General features: G+C 44.3%; 2 protein-coding genes across 2 annotated transcripts in view; one reads left to right on the top strand and one right to left on the bottom strand.

The window, feature by feature from the left end:
• Positions 1–706: 706 nt before the first annotated feature.
• On the bottom strand, positions 707–13,575 carry aifm4 (apoptosis inducing factor mitochondria associated 4). Its single transcript, XM_046294314.1, has 19 exons — positions 13,198–13,575; positions 12,254–12,347; positions 11,855–11,964; positions 11,183–11,292; positions 11,012–11,056; positions 10,810–10,891; positions 10,608–10,720; positions 9,753–9,839; positions 9,304–9,395; positions 7,093–7,223; positions 6,781–6,896; positions 6,568–6,639; positions 6,379–6,442; positions 5,567–5,643; positions 5,346–5,463; positions 3,631–3,729; positions 1,866–1,941; positions 1,099–1,203; positions 707–961 (listed from the first exon to the last, which is right to left on the bottom strand). The coding sequence occupies exons 2-19, from the start codon at positions 12,343–12,345 to the stop codon at positions 931–933; spliced, it is 1,620 nt and encodes a 539-aa protein (XP_046150270.1). The 5' UTR covers positions 12,346–12,347; positions 13,198–13,575; the 3' UTR covers positions 707–930.
• Positions 13,576–23,967: 10,392 nt separating this feature from the next.
• The window catches only part of LOC123992796 (TLC domain-containing protein 2-like), a 34,226-nt gene continuing 33,245 nt past the window's right edge, over positions 23,968–24,948 (top strand). Inside the window, exon 1 of the mRNA XM_046294319.1 lies at positions 23,968–24,567. Coding sequence (XP_046150275.1) covers positions 24,389–24,567 — 179 coding nt within the window. The 5' untranslated portion in view covers positions 23,968–24,388. The remainder of the gene's footprint in view (positions 24,568–24,948) is intronic.

Here is a 24,948-nt window from a genome sequence, read left to right as displayed (position 1 = left end):
TCCCAGTTGGATGTTTCCCCACCAGTCTCAGCCTTGTGATGCAATTTTCCTCCCTTCTCTATCGGCCTGAGGACCTCCCTTTGCTTCTAACCACTGTTTTTAGCCACCCTTTACAAAATCTCATATAATACATCCTGTCTGCTCTGAGACACAAATTCATTTAAGGTAATCCGTGCTACACCAGAGTCAAAGCAGATGACTACACTCTCCTCCAGCCACTCTGCAGCCAAGAGTGTGGCCATCAACTCCATTGTGTAAACAGATAAATGATGTGTTGCTCTTTAGTCACTGCCAACTCAGGAACACTAAAAGCTGCACTTGTCCTCCCTGTTTTAGGGTCCTTAGATCCATCTGTGAATATATTCAAGAAGGCATAGTATTGTGTTCTTAAATGTTCACTTACAACTGGGCCTGGATTACACCTATCTTTTTAAAAGATGTCTGAGCTGCTGTTTCATATGCTGTTACACTTCCATAATCCAGTGCTTTTTCAACACCTTTCTATCTTCCCCCCACTCCATTCCTGACAGGCAACGCATCACATTCAATATTAGGGCGGGCCGGGGCTTCTGGGATACTGGAGGCTACTACTCTTATTTCTCACCACCTGAACCACAGCATATGGTATTATTGAGAAAAGGTGTGATAGACTACCATTATTCCAAATACTGTAACTGTAAAGACATTCAAAGGCAATAAAGACATGTCATAGAATAGTCCTTTTATTCCTAAAAAGATTTTTAAAACACTACAGATCACACAGAACACCCAGTAGTTTTCGATCAGCAAACATAATCCTGAGACCATTTGGCTTTTTATTAGAGAGAAGAGTAAGAAAATGTTCATTTTTTAAATATCCATTGATTTGAGGGTTAAAGGAGGTACCGTCGGACCGGGCGTTGACCATGGAGTGTTGCAGGAAGAGGAGTTTTACATTTGCAACCAACTGAGGTCATCAGATCTACAAAAGAGACGTAAACTAAGATTATGTGGAAAATACAACATTTTGATTAATTAACACCATTCTAAGGCATGAACACACTGCCTCTTTCTCTCATATATTTATCTTGCTTGTGTACATATAAAATGGTAACTCACCGTGCCTGTGCCTTGGTTATGACTAATCCGTTTGACATCATCTCTGCCAGTCGAGCGACAGCAGGGTCAAACATCAGACTGGCTGCTGCCACCACCTGATCATCCCTGGTTATCACATATGTATGCTTTCAGAGTTGTGTTCACAGAAAATTCTATTTATTTAAATGGTCTTTTTCAATTTTAACCCCCCTTTTTCAATCTTGTCTCATCGCTGCAACTCCCCAACAGGCTCGGGAGATGCGAAGGTGGAGTCATGTGTCCTCCAAAACATAACTCGACTAACCGCATTCCTTAACACCCGTCAGCTTAACCCGGAAGCCAGCCGCAACAATGTGTTGGAGGAAACGCCTTTCAACTGGCAACCGGGGTCAGCCTGCAGGCACCTGAACCGCAAAAAGGAGTCGCTAGGGCGCGATGAGTCAAGTAAAGCCCCCCGGCCAAACCCAGATGACGCTGGGCCAATTGTGCGCCATCCTATGGGACTCCCGGCCAAGTGGCATAGCCTGGGAATGAACCAGGGTCTGTAGTAACAACTCTTGCACTGCGATGCAATGCTTTAGATCGCTGCGCCACTAGGAGGGTCCCCAGGAAACATATTAAAACAGAACTTGTCCTGTCCAATAAGAACGTTCATTTTAATTTCCGCTGCAAAACATTTTCCTATGTTGTGCCCAACTACACACGATGCATCTTAGGCACAGATATGACATTTACAAAACTACCAACCAAAACAGAAAGGGAAGGTAAAGCAATGCATTGTCACTTACTTGATATAGAAAGCTAGGAACTTCCTCTCCTCAACTTTGCCCTTGAATATGATCTCTGTGTATCCTTCACCATAGCCTTGGAAACGATAGGTATGAGAGACAAATAAGACACATACAGTGCATTCGGAAAGTATTCAGACCCCTTGACTTCTTCCACATTTGGTTAAGATACAGCCTTATTCTAAAATGTATTATATAAAAAAATCCTCATCAATCTACAAACAATACCCCATAATGACAATGTGAAAATTGTCATACATTTTTTGCAAATTTCTTAAAAATAAAAAACAGATACCTTATTTACATAAGTATTCAGACTCTTTGCTATGAGACTCAAAATTAAGCTCAGGGTCATCCTGTTTCCATTGCTCTTACTTTAGATGTTTCTACAACTTGATTGGAGTCCACCTGTAGTAAAATCAATTGATTGGAAATTATTTGGAAAGGCACACACTTGTCAATAAAAGGTCCCACAGCTGACAGTGCATGTCAGAGCTAAAACCAAGCCATGAGGTAGAATAAATTGTCTGTAGAGCTGCGAGACAGGATTGTGTCAAGGCACAGATCTGGGAAAGGGTACCAAAAAATGCAGCAATGAAGGTCCCAAAGAACACAGTGGCCTCCATCATTCTTAAATGGAAGAAGTTTGGGAGGTGACCAAGAGCCCAATGGTCACTCTGACAGAGATCCAGAGTTCCTCTATGGAAACGGGAGAACCTTCCAGATGTACAACCATCTCTGCAGCACTCCACCAATCAGGCCTTTATGGTAGAGTGGCCGGACAGAAGCCACTCCTCAGTAAAAGGCACATGACAGCCCGCTTGGAGTTTGCCAAAAGGCACAAGGTCTCTCAGACCATGAGAACAAGATTCTCTGGTCTAATGAAACCAAGATTGAACTCGTGACACTTGTTATACAGGCCAACGTCTGGAGGAAACCTGACACCATCCCTATGGTGATGCATGTTAGGAGAATTATACTGTGGGGATGTTTTTCAACGGCAGAGATTGGAGACATGTCAGGATCAAGGGAAAGATGAACAGAGCACAGCACAGAGAGATCCTTTTTTATTTTACCCCTTTTTTCTCTCCAATTTCGTGGTATCCAATTGTTGTAGTAGCTACTATCTTGTCTCATCGTTACAACTCCCGTACGGGCTCGGGAGAGACGAAGGTTGAAAGTCATGCGTCCTCCGATACACAACCCAGCCAGCCGTACTGCTTCTTAACACAACACGCATCCAACCCGGAAGCCAGCCGCACCAATGTGTCGGAGACTACACCGTGCACCTGGCAACCTTGGTTAGCGCGCACTGCGCCCGGCAAATACTTGTGCAAATATGATTTTTATTTTTTATAAATGTGCAAACATTTATAAAAACCTGTTTTTGCTTCATCATTATGAGGTATTGTGTGTATATTGAGGAGGCAAAAAATTATGTAATCCATTTTAGAATAAGGCTGTAACGTAACAAAATTTGGAAAAAGTCAAGTGGTCTGAAAACTTCCCGAATGCACTATTAGTTAATTGAACAGTGACGGTTTCTAAGAGTGTAGAATGAAAGAGAAACAAAGGTGCTATCTACAACCTGAAAGGGTTCTTCGGCTGTCCCCATTGGAGAACCCTTTGAAGAACCATTTTTGGTTCCAGGTAGAATCCTTTTGGGTTCCATGTGGAACATTTTCCTGAGGGTTTTACATGGAACTCGTTTGGAACCCTTTTTCCAAGAGTTTAGAGGCATCACTATCTCATCTCGGATTATCACCTGTGTAGCGGACACTCTTCCCTAGCAGCACTGTCCAGAAGAAAGGAACAGAATCGATCTTAATCTGCTTCTGTAACATATTCAGTGCTGCAACCCTTCCTGAGGAAAAAGCAAACACGTTAAAATGTTAATTCTATTTCTAACATCCAACCAATTGACATTCTCTCATTGCCATATCCATAGTGGTTGACTTCTGTTTTTTTGTGCTGAATCAGGTGTGTTCGTGATAGGCAGGGACAAAAGTTTCAGGATCATGAATGAAGAATACAGGCATAGCAGTCTTTTTTTTCACACCGGCTTCATAAATAAGTGCATCAATGACATTGTCCCCACAGTGACCGTACGTACATATCCTAACCAGAAGCCATGGATTACAGGCAACATCTGCCCTGAGGTAAATGGCTAGAGCTGCCTCTTTCAAGGTGCCGAACATTAACCCGGATGCATATAAGAAATCCTGCTACCGAATCCTACTACACCAGCTCTGACGCTCATTGGATGTAGCAGGGCTTGTAAACAGTCATGGATTACAAAGGGAAACCCAGCCACAAGCTGCCCAGTGACACGAGCCTACCAGAAGAGATAAATGCCTTGTTTGCTCGCTTCGAGACAAGCAACACTGAATCATGCGTGAGAGCACCTTCTGTTCCGGATGACTGTGTGATCATGCTCTCCGTAGCTGATGTGAGTAAGTCCTTTAAACAGGTTAACATTCACAAGGCCACAACCTCTCCCTGACCCAGTCTGTAATACCTACATGTTTCAAGCAGACCACCATAGTTCCGGTGCCCAAGAACACAAAGGTAACCTGTCTAAATGACTATAGCGCCATAACATTCACATTTGTAGCCATGAAATGCTTTGAAAGGCTGGTCATGGCTCACATCATCACCATCATCCCAGACACCCTGGACCCACTGCAATTCGCATACCTCCCCAGATCCACAGATGACGCAATCTCTATTGCACTCCACACTTGGACAAAAAGAACACCTACATGAGAGTGCTGTTCATTGACTACAGCTCAGAGTTCAGCACCATAGTGCCCTCAAAACTCATCACTAAGCTAAGGTCCCTGGGACTGAACATCTCCCTCTGCAACTGGATCCTGGTGGTGAGGGTCGGCAACAACACTTCTGCCACGCTAACCCTCAATACGGGGGCCCCTCATAGGTGCGTGCTTAGTCTCCTTCTGCATGCTTAGTCCCCTCCTGTACACCATATTAAGTTTGCTGACGACACGACAGTGGTAGGCCTGATCACCGTTGACGATGAGAAAACCTATAGGGAGGAGGTCAGACCTAGCAGTGTGGTGCCAGGACAACAACCTCTCCCTCAATGTCAGTAAGACAAAGGAGCTGATTGTGGACTACAGGAAATGGAGGGCTGACCACGCTCCCATTCACATTGACGGGGCTGTAGTGGAGTGTGTCGAGAGCTTCAAGTTACTCTGTGTCCACATCACTAAAGATCTATTATGGTCCAAAAACATATTATATTCTTCTCCCTTTATATAGCCATGATATTTTCTACTCCCTATATATAGCCATGATACTTTCTACTCCCTATATATAGCCATGTTATTTTCTACTCCCTATATATAGCCATATATATTTTTAACTCTGCATTGTTGGAAAAGGATCCGTAAGTAAGAATTTCACTGTTAGTCTACACCTTTTTCTACGAGACATGTGACAAATAAAATGAGATTTTACCGTGAGCTGATGCCAACTGCCAATGTCCAATGTTGACCCTCTGGTCTTTCCGTATGGTGAGAGGGAAGGACGTCACGTCTCCTGCTCCAAAAACATTTGGAATGTTGGTCCTCATGAACTGTAGGGAAGCAGCAATGTGTTGGGGAGTGTAAACCATTAGTACCATAGTTATTACCTCAACATAACTATAGCTTGTTAATGATAACCATCATCATGGTTACCTTATCAATGATGACAGCCTTTCTAGAATCCACCTCCACCTGGCTTTCCTTCAGGAAGTCAGAGTTAGGGATGACACCTAAGGAGAAAACATGATGGTTACATCAATACCTCCAACATTGTGAAACCCCATCTATCAGACCTGGGTTCAAATTGTAACGGTGTTCTTCATTTGTAGAAAGAGAGTCAGACCGAAATGCAGCGTGGTGGTTACTCATGACTTTAATGAATGAATCGCGGTACATGAAATAACTGATACAAATACAAAACAACAAAACGGAACGTGAAATCTAATTACAGCCTATCTGGTGAACACTACACAGAGACAGGAACAATCACCCACGAAATACAAAGTGAAACCCAGGCTACCTAAATACGGTTCCCCATCAGAGACAACAAGAATCACCTGACTCTGATTGAGAACCGCCTCAGGCAGCCAAGCCTATACTAGACACACCACTAATCAACCACAATCCCAATGCCTACAAAAACCCCAATAAGACAATACAATAACCCCATGTCACACCCTGGCCTGAACAAATAATTAAAGAAAACACAAAATACTAAGACCAAGGCGTGACACAAATAGTATTTATTTTCATTAAAATATTTCAGCTCTGCTTGATTGAGCTTGCCGGACACCGAATACTATTTGAACCTAGGTCTGGTTAATTCAAACCAATTGTGGAAATAGGATGGGAAAGTTCCACAGAGAACATGTAGAGAGATTTAACAGGGAAAGTGTGAGCTGATGGAAACTCTAATGGATCCTTTATAGATCTTTAAGGATATGCAGAAGTATCAGATTACCTACCGATCCCTGCTATCACCACATCCGTTTCCACGACCGCACCGCTTCTCAGAACAACCTCTTTCACCTATACGAACAACAATGTTCAATCTTAATCATCTCTATCGGTCTTGAGAGAATGTCCATAACGTGTATTACAGTGATGTAAGTTGTGGTGATGTTTGCTGCTGGGTGAATATTGATTTATTATACCTTGCCATTCTCCCCTCTGATCTCCACCACTCCGTCGTTCATGTAGAACTTGACTTTGCTCTCCTGCAACATCTTCGACAGAGGAGAAACACACACTCGTGTTTGAGTTATACTACCAAAACTTGGGAGTTACATATTCATAAACGTTTGCAGCCTAGTGGTGAGTATTGTATCAGGTAGAGTACATTACATATGATAACCATTGTCTCAGACCTGCATTGTCATCTTCCCAATCTCTGGGCCCAGGGACCTCTCAAAGGGATATGAGCCGTTGCCAACCATCGCCACACTGGCAGCTTTGTCTGCCAAGTAGGATGCCACCTCCATACCTATGATGTAAAAATGGAGGAGGGAAAACTTGGTTGAGGCACACAAATCAAATACAACAACCTCAACTTACTGTAAGCAACCAAGTCACAAACCTATAGTTAATAAACTACTTATACATTTAATTTATAAATTAAATTAAAAAATTTGAGGACTTCTCCTCAGTGAACAGTATGAAGTGATCTCTTTATGGTTAACCTATGAAGGAGGCTCCAACGACCACAGCCTTCTTTCCCACACAGGATTGGTGGATCTCCTTGGCGTCCTCGTAGCTCTGCAGTATCCTCACTCCCTCCAACTCAGAGCCAGGACAGCTCAGAGGCCTCGCCCTACAAGGAGGCAGAAAGAGAGGGAGACGTGGGTAAAACGACAGCTAACATGCTAGTATGCTAGCATTGGACAGATCATTAAATAGGCATACAGATTCAGTAGAGTTTGACATCTAGTATTCAAATGGTCACCAATTCAAATGAGAATGTGATTGTCATGGAGAATGTGGTGACAAACGCTGTAGGCCTATAGCTATGGCTCTGACATTGTCTAGGTAGCATATACCAAGACAGGTAGGGGACCAGTGTGACTGATTCTTTAAAATGTGCCCTTATTTGATTACTGTAGTCAACAAAAGGACCTAAAAATATCCTCCTCTTGCTTAGTGCTGACAAGTACTCTATTCACTCTAGGGACGATAAATCAAATCAAATTTTATTGGTCACATACACGTGTTTAGCAGATGTTATTGCTGGTGTAGAGAAATGCTTGTGCCTCTAGCTCCGACAGTGCAGTAATATCTAACAAGTAATATCTAACAGTTTCACAACATATACCCAAAATACAGGTAAATCTAAGTAAGGAATGGATTAGTGGGGCAAAAAAGTATTTAGTAAGCCACCAATTGTGCAAGTTCTCCCACTTAAAAAGATGAGAGAGGCCTGTAATTTTCATCATAGGTACACTTCAACTATGACAGACCAAATGAGAAGAAAAAAACCCCAGAAAAATCACATTGTAGGATTTTTTATTAATTTATTTGCAAATGATGGTGGAAAATAAGTATTTGGTCAATAACAAAAGTTTATCTCAATACTTTGTTATATACCCTTTGTTGGCAATGACAGAGGTCAAACGTTTTCTGTAAGTCTTCACAAGGTTTTCACACACTGTTGGCTGGTATTTTGGCCCATTCCTCCATGCAGATCTCCTTTAGAGCAGTGATGTTTTGGGGCTGTTGCTGGGCAACACGGACTTTCAACTCCCTCCAAAGATTTTCTATGGGATTGAGATCTGGAGACTGGCTAGGCCACTCCAGGACCTTGAAATGCTTCTTACGAAGCCACTCCTTCGTTGCCCGGGTTTGGGATCATTGTCATGCTGAAAGACCCAGCCACGTTTCATCTTCAATGCCCTTGCGGATAGAAGGAGGTTTTCTCTCAAAATTTCACTATTTTGCATCTTCAAAGTGGTATGCATGTTAGGTTAATCAAATGATACAAATCCCCCAAAATCTATTTGAATTCTCGGTTGTAAGGCAACAAAATAGGAAAAATGCCAAGGGGGGTGAATACTTTCGCACGGCACTGTAAGTCTCATGTCTGAGCCGTTGAACTGGGACTCAACTTTGTCACTATACTGACGTTTAGCCTGCTTGATTGCTTTGCGGAGGGAATAACTACACGGTTTGTATTCTTCCATATTCCCAGTTTTCTTGCCCTGGTTAAATGCGAGGGTTCGCGCTTTCAGTTTTGACGAATGCTCCCATCTATCCACGGTTTCTGGTTGGGGTAGGTTTTAATAGTCACAGTGGGTACAACATCTCCTATGCACTTCCTGATAAACTCATTCACGGCCTCCCGTGTGGCGCAGTGGTTAAGGGCGCTGTACTGCAGCGCCAGCTGTGCCATCAGAGTCCCTGGGTTTGCGCCCAGGCTCTGTCATAACCGGCCGCGACCGGGAGGTCCGTGGGGCGACGCACAATTGGCCTAGCGTCAAAAAAAAAGATCAACTCATTCACCGCATCGGTATATGTGTCAATATTACTTTCTGAAGCTACTCTGAACATATCCCATTCCGTGTGATCAAAATAATGGAAGCGGAGTATAGAAGCAGTGTTCACACTGCTTTCCCATTCAGTCAAACAAATTATGGCTTATTACCAATGCGGTATTGTAAACACATCAATAGGGGCAGGTTTGTGTGCTTATTTGTAGACCTTTTTTTACAGCTTTGACAGTGCTACTGACTGTAGTGGTGGTGCTTGGCCTACACAAGCAAAGTCAGCGCATACAATATTCTATAATAGAATTTTGTTAATCGACACATCAAATAGTATAATTTAACATGGATCTTTTTGACACACAAGGACCCAAACGGTGTTCGATAAGGGAGGGGTAACAGTAACAGGCCACGGACCTGCAGCCTGTTGATATGAGCAGCTGGTCATAGTAATGCAAGGAGCCATCATTCAGCTTCACTGTCTTCTCCACTGGGTTCACAGATACTGCCTACAAACAACCCAGGCAAATGCAAATACACACACACACACACACACACACACACACACACACACACACACACACACACACACACACACACACACACACACACACACACACACACACACACACACACACACACACACACACACACACACACACACACACACACACACACACACATTTAGATTACGCCAGGGCTTTGATCACAAGCTAGATCACATGGTGCTACTGACCAAAGACAGTATGCTACATTATCTATCTGGCTTCAATACATTGTGTGAGCTAACAACTCATAAAAAGATACTCCAGTAGGCTATGTCAACAGGTTAATTATTGCCACATTATTCCTCCCCATGGTCTCACCTCCTTTTGCGTCCACAGCTCTATGTCATACTGCTGGAAGAAGTCAGTTGGCCGAAGGAGGAGGCTAGCACTCTCCAAATGCATTGCCTGTGGAGGAGTAGCGAGAGAGGATGAGAAGGGGCATTACAAACTTTGTGGATACTAAAATAACTTCACACACCTTGTGGGCTCAAAAGATGCTCTTTTCGGAAGTGTTCTAGAACAGCGGTGGTCATGCCAGCTTTCAATTGACCCATGACCATTCACCCTTACCTTACTGAGCTTGGGCTTGTCAATGGGTGGCAGGGTGTCCCTGGTCACCATGACCATTCACCCTTACCTTACTGAGCTTGGGCTTGTCAATGGGTGGCAGGGTGTCCCTGGTCACCATGACCATTCACCCTTACCTTACTGAGCTTGGGCTTGTCAATGGGTGGCAGGGTGTCCCTGGTCACCATGACCATTCACCCTTACCTTACTGAGCTTGGGCTTGTCAATGGGTGGCAGGGTGTCCCTGGTCACCATGACCATTCACCCTTACCTTACTGAGCTTGGGCTTGTCAATGGGTGGCAGGGTGTCCCTGGTCACCATGACCATTCACCCTTACCTTACTGAGCTTGGGCTTGTCAATGGGTGGCAGGGTGTCCCTGGTCACCATGACCATTCACCCTTACCTTACTGAGCTTGGGCTTGTCAATGGGTGGCAGGGTGTCCCTGGTCACCATGACCATTCACCCTTACCTTACTGAGCTTGGGCTTGTCAATGGGTGGCAGGGTGTCCCTGGTCACCATGACCATTCACCCTTACCTTACTGAGCTTGGGCTTGTCAATGGGTGGCAGGGTGTCCCTGGTCACCATGACCATTCACCCTTACCTTACTGAGCTTGGGCTTGTCGATGGGTGGCAGGGTGTCCCTGGTCACCATGACGATTCGACCTTCGTAGCGGTTCTGTCGCAGAGTCTCGGCACACAGCAAAGAGGCAGGTCCTGCACACACACACATCATTTAGTTTTGAGTTCTCCACTCCCTGAAGAAGCCTCCCCCTTTTTCCTGACATGTCAGGCCCAATCCTCACCTCCTCCTATCAGCAGGATGGTGTGCCTGACCCCTGACACTCTGCAGCTCATATCCTTCACCCGCTTGTACACCTTCAGAGACTGAGGAGATCATGGATACTTTAGTCCTAAGGTCCATCTACGCACCAAATGTACTCAGTAAGCTACATGTACATTTAGGAAAGAGAGACTATGTTGAGAAAACCATGCATTCTTGCTGACCTTTTTGTTTACTGACACATAGACTTTACCATCTTCAACTTTGACCTTAGAAAATAAAGATGAGTTAGTGTAGGTGACAGAGTCAACACATTCAAGACAAAGTATCCATTGATTCACAGTTATTGTTCCCCAGTAATTGAACTGCATTATTAATATGAAGCAAGTTAATACCTTATAACTAGGCAAACAGTCCAGGCCAGGATACTCCTCAATATCTCCAGTCTTGATGTTGAAGCATGCACCATGAAAGGGACATCTCACTCTGTCACCGACTAAGGCTCCTGTGACGTGAGAGAGCATGACATTTTCATTGTTCAAAACACTACAGTAGTCACAATATTCTCTCCACTCTCCAATGTGACTAATAACTGTGTTTATTACCCCCACAATATACTTACCAGGACACCGGACCGTACCGACCTACTTTGACCCCTGATTATGACTAATGATTGCGGCACTGCCGTTTTTTGCACCCAATCAGATTGTAATGTGAGACGTATGAAAAGGGCATAGCCAGCATCCAGAGAGCATGGTGAATGACACACCGTGACAAATGCCATTATTGTGCACTTGCATCAATAGAACTGTCAACAAGCCTGACATTTTCATGACAGAGTTTTGAATACAGTGTTCTCTATGTAAATACACTCTACATGAATGAATAGACTACCAAAACAAACAAGCCTGTATGGGTTGACCCAATTTTCAACACAATGGTTTAGAATAAATAATAACTGTTAACTCATGGCCCAGCCAGGAACATGCAATGACTTGCTTACCCTCCGGTGAGTGTGCGTGCATGTGGACGGGTGTTCTGTGCATGCATGTGTGTGTAGATAATACCTTTGATTAGAGGAGCGCCATAGTGGGAACATTTGCTCCCTACAGCACTGTACAAGCCCTGGGTACGGACCAATAGAATCTTCTGCTCATCCACCTCCACCTCCTTCATCCTATAGACAAGAACAGATAGTCACATTTAGATAGCTGACAAATATAAGAAGAATATGGAAAGGATCAAATAAAGTTGTGTTACTGTATTTTACATATTGCCTCTAACATCCAATTATGGGTAATTACATGAATGTAATACTGTTATTTGAATACTTGCATGTCAGTGTGTAATACTCTACCTTTAGGCCTACTATGGAATAATATACTTAGTATCTTACATTTGCAGCAGAAATACTATAATATAAATAAGCTATCTGATTGTGTGATGAGTGTGTGATAAGATCTCACTGTCCATCTTGCAGCTCAGACTCCAGACACACCATCCCAGTGACCTGATCTTGGTCCTGCCCTGTAGGAGCTTGACCCTGGCCTTGACTCATATCTGCAAGGAAGAAAATCATATTGCGCAGGGAAAATGTAAAAGGAAGTTTATCTCTGTAGTTTTTTCCCAAAAAGAAGATAATGCAAAGGGGATGGTGTTTTACCTCTATAGGATCGGTTTCCAAGCTAACATGCGCTAATGTGATTAGCATGACGTTGTAAGTAACAAGAACATTTCCCAGGACATAAACATATCTGATATGGGCAGAAAGATTAGCAAAAATTCAAGCTTTCTGCACTGTCCTATTTACGGTACCTATTACAGTGAAAGAATACCGTGCTATTGTTTGAGGAGAGTGCACAGTTATGTACTTAACTGTTTCAATAAACCAATAAGGCACATTTGGGCAGACTTGATACAACATTTTGAACAGTAATGCAATGGTTCATTGGATCAGTCTAAAACTGAGCGCATGCCATGCTGCCATCTAGTGGCCAAAATCTAAATTGCGCCTTGACTCCTAAATCATATAATGGCCTTTCCCTTACATTTCAAAAATAGAAAACGCATGTTTTATTCTTTGTATTATCTCTTACCAGATCTAATGTGTTATATTCTCCTATATTAATTTCACATTTCCACAAACGTCAAAGTTTTCCTTTCAAATGGTACCAAGAATATGCATATCCTTGCTTTAGGTCCTGAGCTACAGGCAGTTAGATTTGTGTATGTCATTTTAGGTGATCCTCCGATCCTTAAGAGGTTTTTAAGCAAATGCTGTCAAATGGGGAACTATTCTCTCCGATGGTTTCTGTGTTTTCCAACCGATGGCTATATGGTTGCTGTCAAAATTATGACCATAGTTTCCTAGAACAGCCCATTAATTTGCTAAATAACCAACTTTGCTCACCTGTTTTCCTGCCAGAAAATGCACTGGTCCCCGAGAAAAGCAACCTTGAACCGTATCTCTGTACAAAACCGCCGGTCGCCTTATTTTTCAACCAAAGAGTCGTTCGCGCGTGTATCCCAAGCCACTGTCACGCGGTATCACGATGATGCTGCAGTCTGTCACTGTGCAGATTGGACCCAGGACTTCCGCGACCTTTTCTACCGACAGCAGCAGCAAAAGAACCAAACCAAGCTGAACTCGTCTTATCTTATCTTATCTGTTTGCGACCAAATAAATAACTGAAATAACCCATACAATCATCACTTGGGCAAACAAAACACTCAGTGAGAGTGACGAAGCAGAAATGTGATAGTGGCGGAACTAGGGAACTCTTCAATTTCCATACCCACGGTAAGGGAGTTCGATTAGGTGCACTGGGACATGGCCCGTGGTACGTACGGGCAAAGAGAGTGAGGGAGCCTATTCTGCCCGCTTGGTTACGCTGCCTGCGCCTCAAGGCAGCGTAATGCATAATTCCTAAACATAGCTTACAACAACTATTTTCCAAATAACATATGTTCGAATGTTTAAACTAGTTTCCATTGGGAAGGCAGATAAAGCGTGTTTCTCAAAAGCAATCGCTTTTGCATATGTGCACAAACAATAATCCTACTCATTACTCCAAGTGCTTAACCTACATCACTTTTGTTTTGAACCGACTTTAAAACGGGGCAACCGGTTCATGCCCGGGAGGCAGCCCTGTTCCAAAACAAATGCAATCAATGCTAAACCGGTTAATCGGAAACATGAATAAAATCCCCTCAATGTTTACAGACACAGATACTTTTGTTTATATAGTGTATGTGGACACCCCTTCAAATTAATGGATTCGGCTATTTCAGACACACCGGTTACCGACTGGTATATAACATCGAGCACCCAGCCATGCAATATTTATAGACATACATTGGCAGAGCTCAGTGACTTTCAACGCTGCACCATCATAGGATACCACTTTTCCAACAAGTCAGTTGTTGGAATTTTTCAGTCAAATTTCTGCCCTGCTAGAGCTGGCCCCGTAATCTGTAAATGTTGTTATTGTGAAGTGGAAACATCTAGGGACAACAAAGGCTCAGCCCGAAAACTTGTCAGTCCTCGGTTGCAATAGTCATCAATACTGAGTTCCAAATTGCCTCTGAAAGCAACATCATCACAATAACTGTTCGTTGGGTGCTTCATGAAATGGGTTTCCATCCACACGCAAACCTTAAGATCACCATGCACAATGCCAAGTGTCAGCTGGAGTGGTGTAAAGCTTGCCACCATTGGACTCTGGAGCAGTGGAAATGCGTTCTCTGGAGTGATGAATCATGCTTCACCATCTGGCAGTCCAGTGGACGAATCTGGGTTTGGCTGATGCCAAGAGAGCGCTACCTGCCCTAATGCATAGTGCCTACTTTAAAGTTTGGAGGAATAATGGTCTGGGGCTGTTTTCCATGGTTCAGGCAAGGCCTCTTATTTCAAAATCAAATCAAATTTATTTGTCACATACACATGGTTAGCAGATGTTAATGTGAGTGTAGCGAAATGCTTGTGCTATTTCCAGTGAAGGGAAATCTTATGCTTCAGCATTGAATGACATTCTAGATGGTTCGGTGCTTCCTACTTTGTGGCAACAGTTTGGGGAAGGACCTTTCCTGTTTCAGCATGACAATGCCCCCGTGTACAAAGAGAGGTCCATAAAGAAATGGTTTGTCGAGATCGGTGTGGAAGAACTTGACTGGCCTGCACAGAGCCCTGACCTCAACGCCATCAAACACTTAATTGGAACGCCGACTGCGAGCAAGGCCTAATGCCCAAAGATAACATTATAAGCAGCCAGCTAGCTTCATCTGGCTAGGACGCCTTGACCGGACCAGGTTGTGTGTTGTGAAGCTAGCCACAATAAGGATTAGGCACAATAGTGGAATTTGCAGTTTGCCTTCAAAATAAAAGTACCTCTTTGAAAGTGATGCAGAAGGTTACAATTGGTGGAATTATGCCATGTTTAGACTAGATAATGTTAAACAAGGTTGGAATGTGAAGCAATGAAATGGGTTATCAGTCTACTTGATGACACCCACAGAACACAACTGTGAAGAGTTTACGAAATATTAGTGTTGTAGCTCTTATCGCGGGACTGTGACTATGTGTATTGACGTTTATATTGCACTGTACAGCTTTACCTAAGGATTGGGGATCAATTAAATGGGGTATCAGTCTACTCAATATCCAAGATATTTTTCCCAATGTCCTCCTCAGTTATCAGACTCCAAAACATCCACGCAGTATTGTTTTTCCTCTGAATGGTATTCAATACACATGGGTTGACAATAAATGTGACTCAATTCAGTTGTTTCAGAGTCCCGCAATAAGAGCTATGACACTAATGTTTCTCTGGGTGTCACTCAGTAGACTGATACCTTGTGTCATTGAATCACAATCCATAGGTAAGGCTGTACAGTGAAACCAACTATTTCTCTGATTATTATTTTACCTTTATTTAACTAGGCAAGTCAGTTAAGAACAAATTCTTATTTTCAAAGACAGCCTAGGCCAACTGCCTTGTTCAGAACGACAGATTTGTGCCTTGTCAGCTCGGGGATTTGAACTTGCAACCTTTCAGGTACTAGTCCAATGCGCTAACCACTAGGCTACGCTGCTGCGGTGCAGGACCTCACACATTGTAGGTGTGTTTGTCTCCCCTACGTTCAGAGACTGCCGCAGTGCAGAACCTCACACGTTGTAGGTGTATTTGTCTCCCCTACGTTCGGAGACTCAAGGCAGAGGCAACTCACAGACGTAACCAGCTCGAGGGGGTACTCAACTGGCCCCTATGCCGTGACTTCTCCTGAATGCCCATCTGCTAGCCTGCTAGCCGCGGCCCGCTAGCTGCTAGATGCGGCCCGCTGGCTGTCTAGAGCATATTGGACTGTTAGCTGAATAGAACCATCGGCCAAATACTTGGACCCCTATACCTATTTTGCCAATTGGACTTGGACCCCTCTGCTACTCGGAAAACCTACTAATCCATCATGACTGGTCTATTGACGTCACCGCACGTGGAGGCAAAAACAAACTTTCCTCCATTGCGACGTCCTTCTGCTAGCTTGCTAGCTGTCTGAATCATCGTGTCTCCAACCAGCCCAACCACTCACTGGACCCCCATGATACAGTGGGGCAAAAAAGTATTTAGTCAGCCACCAATTGTGCAAGTTCTCCCACTTAAAAAGATGAGAGGCCTGTAATTTCCATCATAGGTACACTTTGACAGACAAACTATGACAGACAAAATGAGGAAGAAAATTCCAGAAAATCACATTGTAGGATTTTTAATGAATTTATTTGCAAATTATGGTGGAAAATAAGTATTTGGTCAATAACAAAAGTTTATCTCAATACTTTGTTATATACCCTTTGTTGGCAATGACAGAGGTCAAACGTTTTCTGTAAGTCTTCACAAGGTTTTCACACACTGTTGCTGGTATTTTGGCCCATTCCTCCATGCAGATCTCTTCTAGAGCAGTGATGTTTTGGGGCTGTTGCTGGGCAACACAGACTTTCAACTCCCTCCAAAGATTTTCTATGGGGTTGAGATGTGGAGACTGGCTAGGCCACTCCAGGACCTTGAAATGCTTCTTACGAAGCCACTCCTTCGTTTCCCGGGCGGTGTGTTTGGGATCATTGTCATGCTGAAAGACCCAGCCACGTTTCATCTTCAACGCCCTTGCTGATGGAAGGGGTTTTCACTCAAAATCTAACGATACATGGCCCCATTCATTCTTTCCTTTACACGGATCAGTCTTCCTGGTCCCTTTGCAGAAAAACAGCCCAAAGCATGATGTTTCCACCCCCATGCTTCACAGTAGGGGTATGGTGTTCTTTGGATGTAACTCAGCATTCTTTGTCCTCCAAACACGATGAGTTGAGTTTTTACCAAAAAGTTATATTTTGGTTTCATCTGACCATATGACATTCTCCCAATCTTCTTCTGGATCATCCAAATGCTCTCTAGCAAACTTCAGACGGGCCTGAACATGTACTGGCTTAAGCAGGGGGACACGTCTGGCACTGCAGGATTTGAGTCCCTGGCGGCGCAGTGTGTTACTGATGGTAGGCTTTGTTACTTTGGTCCCAGCTCTCTGCAGGTCATTCACTAGGTGATCATTTTGACCCCACAGGGTGAGATCTTGCGTGGAGCCCCAGATCGAGGGAGATTATCAGTGGTCTTGTATGTCTTCCATTTCCTAATAATTGCTCCCACAGTTGATTTCTTCAAACCAAGCTGCTTACCTATTGCAGATTCAGTCTTCCCATTCTGGTGCAGGTCTACAATTTTGTTTCTGGTGTCCTTTGACAGCTCTTTGGTTTTGGCCATAGTGGAGTTTAGAGTGTGACTGTTTGAGGTTGTGGACTGGTGTCTTTTATACTGATAACAAGTTCAAACAGGTGCCATTGATACAGGTAACGAGTGGAGGACAGAGGAGCCTCTTAAAGAAGAAGTTACAGGTCTGTGAGAGCCAGAAATCTTGCTTGTTTGTAGGTGACCAAATACTTATTTTCCACCATAATTTGCAAATAAATGAATAAAAAATCCTACAATGTGATTTTCTGGATTTTTTTCTCATTTTGTCTGTCATAGTTGAAGTGTACCTATGATGAAAATTTACAGGCCTCATCTTTTTAAGTGGGAGAACTTGCACAATTGGTGGCTGACTAAATACTTTTTTTGCCCCACTGTAACTCGGCTACGCATGCCTCTCCCTAATATCAATATGCCTTGTCCATTACTGTCCTGGTTCGTGATTATTGTCTAATTTCACTGGCGAGCCTCTAGCACTGCTCAATATGCTCAATATGGTTTCATGCATGTTAACATTAGAATCCTCCTCCCTAAGTTTGTTTTATTCACTGCTTTAGCACACTCTGCCAACCTGGATGTCCTAGCCGTGTGTCACGACTTCCACCGTAGTCGGCTCCTCTCCTTGTTCGGGCAGTGTTCGGCGGTCGACGTCACTGGCTTTCTAGCCATCGAAGTAGGCTCCTCTCCTTGTTCGGGCAGTGTTCGGCGGTCGACGTCACTGGCTTTCTAGCCATCGAAGTAGGCTCCTCTCCTTGTTCGGGCAGTGTTCGGCGGTCAACGTCACTGGCTTTCTAGCCACCGTAGTCAGCTCCTCTCCTTGTTCGGGCAGTGTTCGGCGGTCGACGTCACTGGCTTTCTAGCCACCGTAGTCAGCTCCTCTCCTTGTTCGGGCAGTGTTCGGCGGTCGACGTCACTGGCTTTCTAGCCACCGTAGTCAGCTCCTCTCCTTGTTCGGGCAGTGTTCGGCGGTCGACGTCACTGGCTTTCTAGCCACCGTAGTCAGCTCCTCTCCTTGTTCGGGCAGTGTTCGGCGGTCGACGTCACTGGCTTTCTAGCCACCGTAGTCAGCTCCTCTCCTTGTTCGGGCAGTGTTCGGCGGTCGACGTCACTGGCTTTCTAGCCATCGAAGTAGGCTCCTCTCCTTGTTCGGGCAGTGTTCGGCGGTCGACGTCACTGGCTTTCTAGCCACCGTAGTCAGCTCCTCTCCTTGTTCGGGCAGTGTTCGGCGGTCGACGTCACTGGCTTTCTAGCCATCGAATTAGGCTCCTCTCCTTGTTCGGGCAGTGTTCGGCGGTCGACGTCACTGGCTTTCTAGCCACCGTAGTCAGCTCCTCTCCTTGTTCGGGCAGTGTTCGGCGGTCGACGTCACTGGCTTTCTAGCCATCGTAGTCAGGCTCCTCTCCTTGTTCGGGCAGTGTTCGGCGGTCGACATCACTGGCTTTCTAGCCACCGTAGTCAGCTCCTCTCCTTGTTCGGGCAGTGTTCGGCGGTCGACGTCACTGGCTTTCTAGCCACCGTAGTCAGCTCCTCTCCTTGTTCGGGCAGTGTTCGGCGGTCGACATCACTGGCTTTCTAGCCACCGTAGTCAGCTCCTCTCCTTGTTCGGGCAGTGTTCGGCGGTCGACGTCACTGGCTTTCTAGCCACCGTAATCAGCTCCTCTCCTTGTTCGGGCAGTGTTCGGCGGTCGACGTCACTGGCTTTCTAGCCATCGAAGTAGGCTCCTCTCCTTGTTCGGGCAGTGTTCGGCGGTCGACGTCACTGGCTTTCTAGCCATCGAAGTAGGCTCCTCTCCTTGTTCGGGCAGTGTTCGGCGGTCGACGTCACTGGCTTCTAGCCATCGGTAGGCTCCTCTCCTTGTTCGGGCAGTGTTCGGCGGTCGACGTCACTGGCTTTCTAGCCACCGTAGTCAGCTTCCTCTCCTTGTTCGGGCAGTGTTCGGCGGTCGACGTCACTGGCTTTCTAGCCATCGAAGTAGGCTCCTCTCCTTGTTCGGGCAGTGTTCGGCGGTCGACGTCACTGGCTTTCTAGCCATCGAAGTAGGCTCCTCTCCTTGTTCGGGCAGTGTTCGGCGGTCGACGTCACTGGCTTTCTAGCCACCGTAGTCAGCTCCTCTCCTTGTTCGGGCAGTGTTCGGCGGTCGACGTCACTGGCTTTCTAGCCATCGAAGTAGGCTCCTCTCCTTGTTCGGGCAGTGTTCGGCGGTCGACGTCACTGGCTTTCTAGCCATCGAAGTAGGCTCCTCTCCTTGTTCGGGCAGTGTTCGGCGGTCGACGTCACTGGCTTTCTAGCCATCGAAGTAGGCTCCTCTCCTTGTTCGGGCAGTGTTCGGCGGTCGACGTCACTGGCTTTCTAGCCACCGTAGTCAGCTCCTCTCCTTGTTCGGGCAGTGTTCGGCGGTCGACGTCACTGGCTTTCTAGCCATCGAAGTAGGCTCCTCTCCTTGTTCGGGCAGTGTTCGGCGGTCGACGTCACTGGCTTTCTAGCCATCGCCGCTCTATTTTTCATGTATCCTTTTGTTTTGTCTTGTTCCCTGCACACCTGGTTTTCATTCCCCAATCAATCTACATGTATTTATTCCTTTGTTCCCCATCATGTCTTTGTGTAAGATTGTTTTTGTTACGTGTTTGTTGTTGACGCGCCAGACTGGTTTGTTTTATCCGTGATATTTCACAAAGATGTTTATTGTTAAACATTATTCTTGTGACTGTTTTGCGCGTTTTGCACTTTTGCCTCAATAAAGTGTGTGCCTGTTCACAAATCTCTGCTCTCCTGCACCTGACTTCGTTACCAGTACGCACACACCTGACACTGTGTCTGAATCCTGGCTTAGGAAGACCACCAAAAACCCTGAAATTTACAACCCTAACTACATCTTCCGACAAGATAGAACTGCCAAAGGGGGCAGTGTTGCAATCTACTGCAGAGATAGGCTGCAGAGTTCTGTCTTACTATCCAGGTCTATACCCATACAATTTGAGCTTCTACTTTTAAAAATCCACCTTTCCAGAAACAAGTCTCTCACCGTTGCAGCTTGCTATAGACCACCCTCTGTCCCCAGCTGTGCCCTGGATACCATATGTGAATTGATTGCCCCATCTATCTTCAGAGCTTGTGCTGCTAGGTGACCTAAACTGGGACATACTTAACACCCTAGGCCATCCTACAATCTAAGCTTGATGCCGTCAATCTCACACAAATTATCAATGAACCCACCAGGTACAACTCCAAATCCGTAAACACGGGCACCCTCACAGATATCATCCTAAACAACTTGCCCTCCAAATACACCTCTGCTGTTTTCAACCAAGATCTCAGCGATCACTGCCTCATTGCCTGCATCCGTAATGGGTCTGCGGTCAAACGACCACCCCTCATCACTGTCAAATGCTCCCTAAAACACTTCAGCGAGTAGGCCTTTCTTATCGACCTGGCCCGGGTATCCTGGAAGGATATTGACGTCATCCCGTCAGTAGAGGATGCCTGGTTATTCATTAAAAGTGCCTTACTCACCATCTTAAATATGCGTGCCCCATTCAAAAAAAAAATCAACCAGGAACAGATATAGCCCTTGGTTTTCTCCAGATCTGACTGCTCTTGACCAGCACAAAAACTTCCTGTGGTGTTCTGCATTAGCATCAAATAGCCCCTGTGATATGCAACTTTTCAGGGAAGTTAGGAACCAATATACACAGGCAGTTAGGAAAGCAAAGGCTAGCTTTTCAAACAGAAATTTGCATCCTGTATCACAAACTCATGTAAAGTCCATGGAGAATAAGAGCACCTCCTCCCAGCTGCCCACTGCACTGAGGCTAGGAAACACTGTCACCACCGATAAATCCGTGATAATTGAGAATTTCAAGAAGAATATTTCTACGGCTGGCCATGCTTTCCACCTGGCTACCCCTACCCCGATCAACAGCACTGCACCACCACAGCAACTTGCCCAAGCCTCCCCATTTCTCCTTCACCCAAATACAGATAGCTAATGTTCTCAAAGAGCTGCAAAATCTGGACCCCTACAAATCAGCTAGACAATCTGGACCCTCTCTTTCTAAAATGATCTGCCAAAATGGTTGCAACCCCTATTACTAGCCTGTTCAACCTCTTTCGTATCGTCTGAGATCCCCAAAGATTGGAAAGCTGCCGCGGTCATCCCCCTATTCAAAGGGGGAGACATTCTAGATCCAAACTGCTATAGACCTATATCTATCCTACCCTGCCTTTCTAAGGTCTTTGAAAGCCATGTTAACAAACAGATTACCGACCATTTCGAATTCCACCGTACCTTCTCTGCTATGCAATCTGGTTTCAGAGCTGGTCATGGGTGCACCTCGGCCACGCTCAAGGTCCTAAACAATATCATAACCGCCATTGATATGAGACATTACTGTGCAGCTGTATTCATCGACCTGGCCAAGGCTTTCAACTCTGTCAATCATCACATTCTTATCGGCAGACTCAACAGCCTTGGTTTCTCAAATGATTGCCTTGCCTGGTTCACCAACTACTTCTCTGATAGAGTTCAGTGTGTCAAATCGGAGGGCCTGTTTTCCGGACCTCTGGCAGTCTCTATGGGGGTGCCACAGGGTTCAATTCTCGGGCCGACTCTCTTCTCTGTATACATCGATGATGTCGCTCTTGCTGCTGGTGATTCTCTGATACACCTCTATGCAGATGACACCATTCTGTATACTTCTGGCCCTTCTTTGGACACTGTGTTAAAACTAACCTCCAGATGAGCTTCAGTGCTATACAACTCTCCTTCCGTGGCCTCCAACTGCTCTTAAATGCAAGTAAAACTAAATGCATGCTATTCAACCGATCGCTGCCTGCACCTGCCCGCCCATCCATCATCACTACTCTTAGAATATGTGGACAACTACAAATACCTAGGTGTCTGACATCTCCAATCCAAAATGAATCTAGAATTGGCTTCCTATTTTGAAACAAAGCATCCTTCTATCATTGCTGCCAAACATACTCTTGTAAAACTGCCCATCTTACCGATCCTCGACTTTGGCAATGTCATTTACAAAATATCCTCCAACACTCTACTCAACAAATTGGATGCAGTCTATCACCTGCTCCAGCAGGTATATCTCACTGGTCGTTCCCAAAGCCAATTCTTCATTTGGCTGCCTTTCCTTCCAGTTCTCTGCTGCCAATGACTGAAACAAACTGCAAAAATCACTGAAGCTGCAGACTCATATCTCCCTCACTATCTTTAAGCACCACCTCACAGATTACATAGCCCATCTGTAAATAGCCCATCCAACTACCTCATCCCCATACTGTATTTATTTATTTATCTTGCTCCTTTTCATCCCAGTATCTCTACTTGCACATTCATCTTCTGCACATCAACCATTCCAGTGTTTAATTGCTATATTGTAATTACTTCTCCACCATGGCCTATTTATTGCCTTACCTCCCTTATCCTACCTCATTTGCACAAACTGTATATATACTTTTTCTACTGTATTATTGACTGTATGTTTGTTTTTTCCATGTGTAACTCTGTGTTGTTGAATGTGTTGTACTGCTTTGCTTTATCTTGGCCAGGTCGCAGTTGTAAATAAGAACTTGTTCTCAACTAGCCTACCTGGTTAAATAAAGGTGAAATAAATCAAATATATATTTTTTAAATAAGTATGCCCCCAATGCAATTCTAAAGTCTAATACATCCAGTGTAATTTCAACAGATTTTTGTCAAATAAACAAATTATTGTCTTTTGTTGATTTTATATAACAACATTTCAACCTCGTTTAGCGTGATCTATTCAATTATGGCATAATTATATTTGTATTAATTTGCTTCACTGTCAATTACAGACTTTATTTTGAAGGTTAACCACAATGTCCAAGCTTCACATAGATGGTCCGACCACCATTAATCAAATAAGAACTGTTTTATAAATTAGGGTTATTTTAGATGATTACACCTAGCTATAGCTACTGAAACAGATTATGTCATTTTGCTGTGTTTTTGTGGAAGAACATTGTTTGCGTCCATGAGCTAGCTAGATTTATTTTATGACCAGCCCTGTAGGTGCGCGAGACAACTTTATCTGCATCGTATGGAACGCCGTTTGGGTCTTTGTGTGTCATAAAAGACACAAGTTAAATAACACTATTTGACGTGTCAAATAACACTATTTGGCGTGTCAAATAAACTGGTCGTGTCCTGGCCCACAGAAAAAAACTACGAGCGTCTATGTTATCTGGTAAATTTCATGAAACTACTATTCCCATAACCCTTTATGAATGAACGGAAGCGGGGTGATACATTCATGACGTATAGTTTTAATTATTCTAGCTGCGCCCCCTTATAGTAGGGCGGGGTTTGTCTGTGTTTGGTAACTCCATAGCACAAGTTACACAAGCAAGGATAATTTTATAATAGGAGCATTTCACAACTTGTACACCAATTCGCACGCTCAGCACATGCGTCCGAGAAAGCAATTCTGTCTTCTCCTTTGGCTGGTACTACAATAAAAATGGTCAACCTGAAATCATAGAATAGAATAGATCATCATTGACGTCCACGCCTCACCTTCCATTTATGAGACAGAACGATCAAATTGCCTACATTTGAGTCGACTGACATCAGGAGTCGCAAGAACATTTATCGCTTTAGGCTGAATAACACGGAACTCCAAAGTAAAGTCAGTATGTTTGCTTTGACAGTGTAAATATCAATCGAGAGCAGAGAGAGTGAGCGCGTCAATCTTGAACAACTACAGAGCGCGAATTTTCTAACGTTGAAATCTTCAAGTGGAGTAGGACACAGAAAGGAGTTTGTCGTCGCCATGGAGTTGAATTCAGTGCTTTTGACTGCGGGTGGCTCTATTGGATTTTTTAAACTTGTCAACTGTGGTGTCAGTAAACTCCCTATTCCCGAGACTGCTTACAGAAACGCCTGGAAATGGAGAAATATCTGCACATCTTTCACCCACAGTCTGATAACTGGGATATGGGCTGTACTGTGGTGAGTCGTTTTCCACTGCCTTGATGTGCAAAGATCAATTGTTTTCAATTAGCTTATACATTACAGGGTAGTAACTGATAATAGGGTTTATAATACATTTTTACAATTTAAAGGTAAACATTTTGATTTTTGTAGGGTAAGATAACATAATGTGGACTATGTTTTATTCTGGACTGAATTGTGAAGTGTTAAATCAATTAACCTATGGTCATATAGAATGCTTCAGAATCAATTTTATCTAGCCTACACCTTTTCACTATGCTCATTCTCTCCAACTTTCTCTCCCAATAATACAAAAAACGATTTCATTGCTTTGAATAATATATACATTTGAATTGCTTTCTGGTTATTCTCTCAAATTAATGTGTCTGTTTTTCCCCT

This window comes from Oncorhynchus gorbuscha, linkage group LG13 (assembly GCF_021184085.1).
Source record: "Oncorhynchus gorbuscha isolate QuinsamMale2020 ecotype Even-year linkage group LG13, OgorEven_v1.0, whole genome shotgun sequence".
Lineage (NCBI taxonomy): Eukaryota > Metazoa > Chordata > Actinopteri > Salmoniformes > Salmonidae > Oncorhynchus > Oncorhynchus gorbuscha.
The sequence above is the reverse complement of the archived record's forward strand: the minus strand, read 5'-3'. Positions and strand labels throughout refer to the sequence as shown.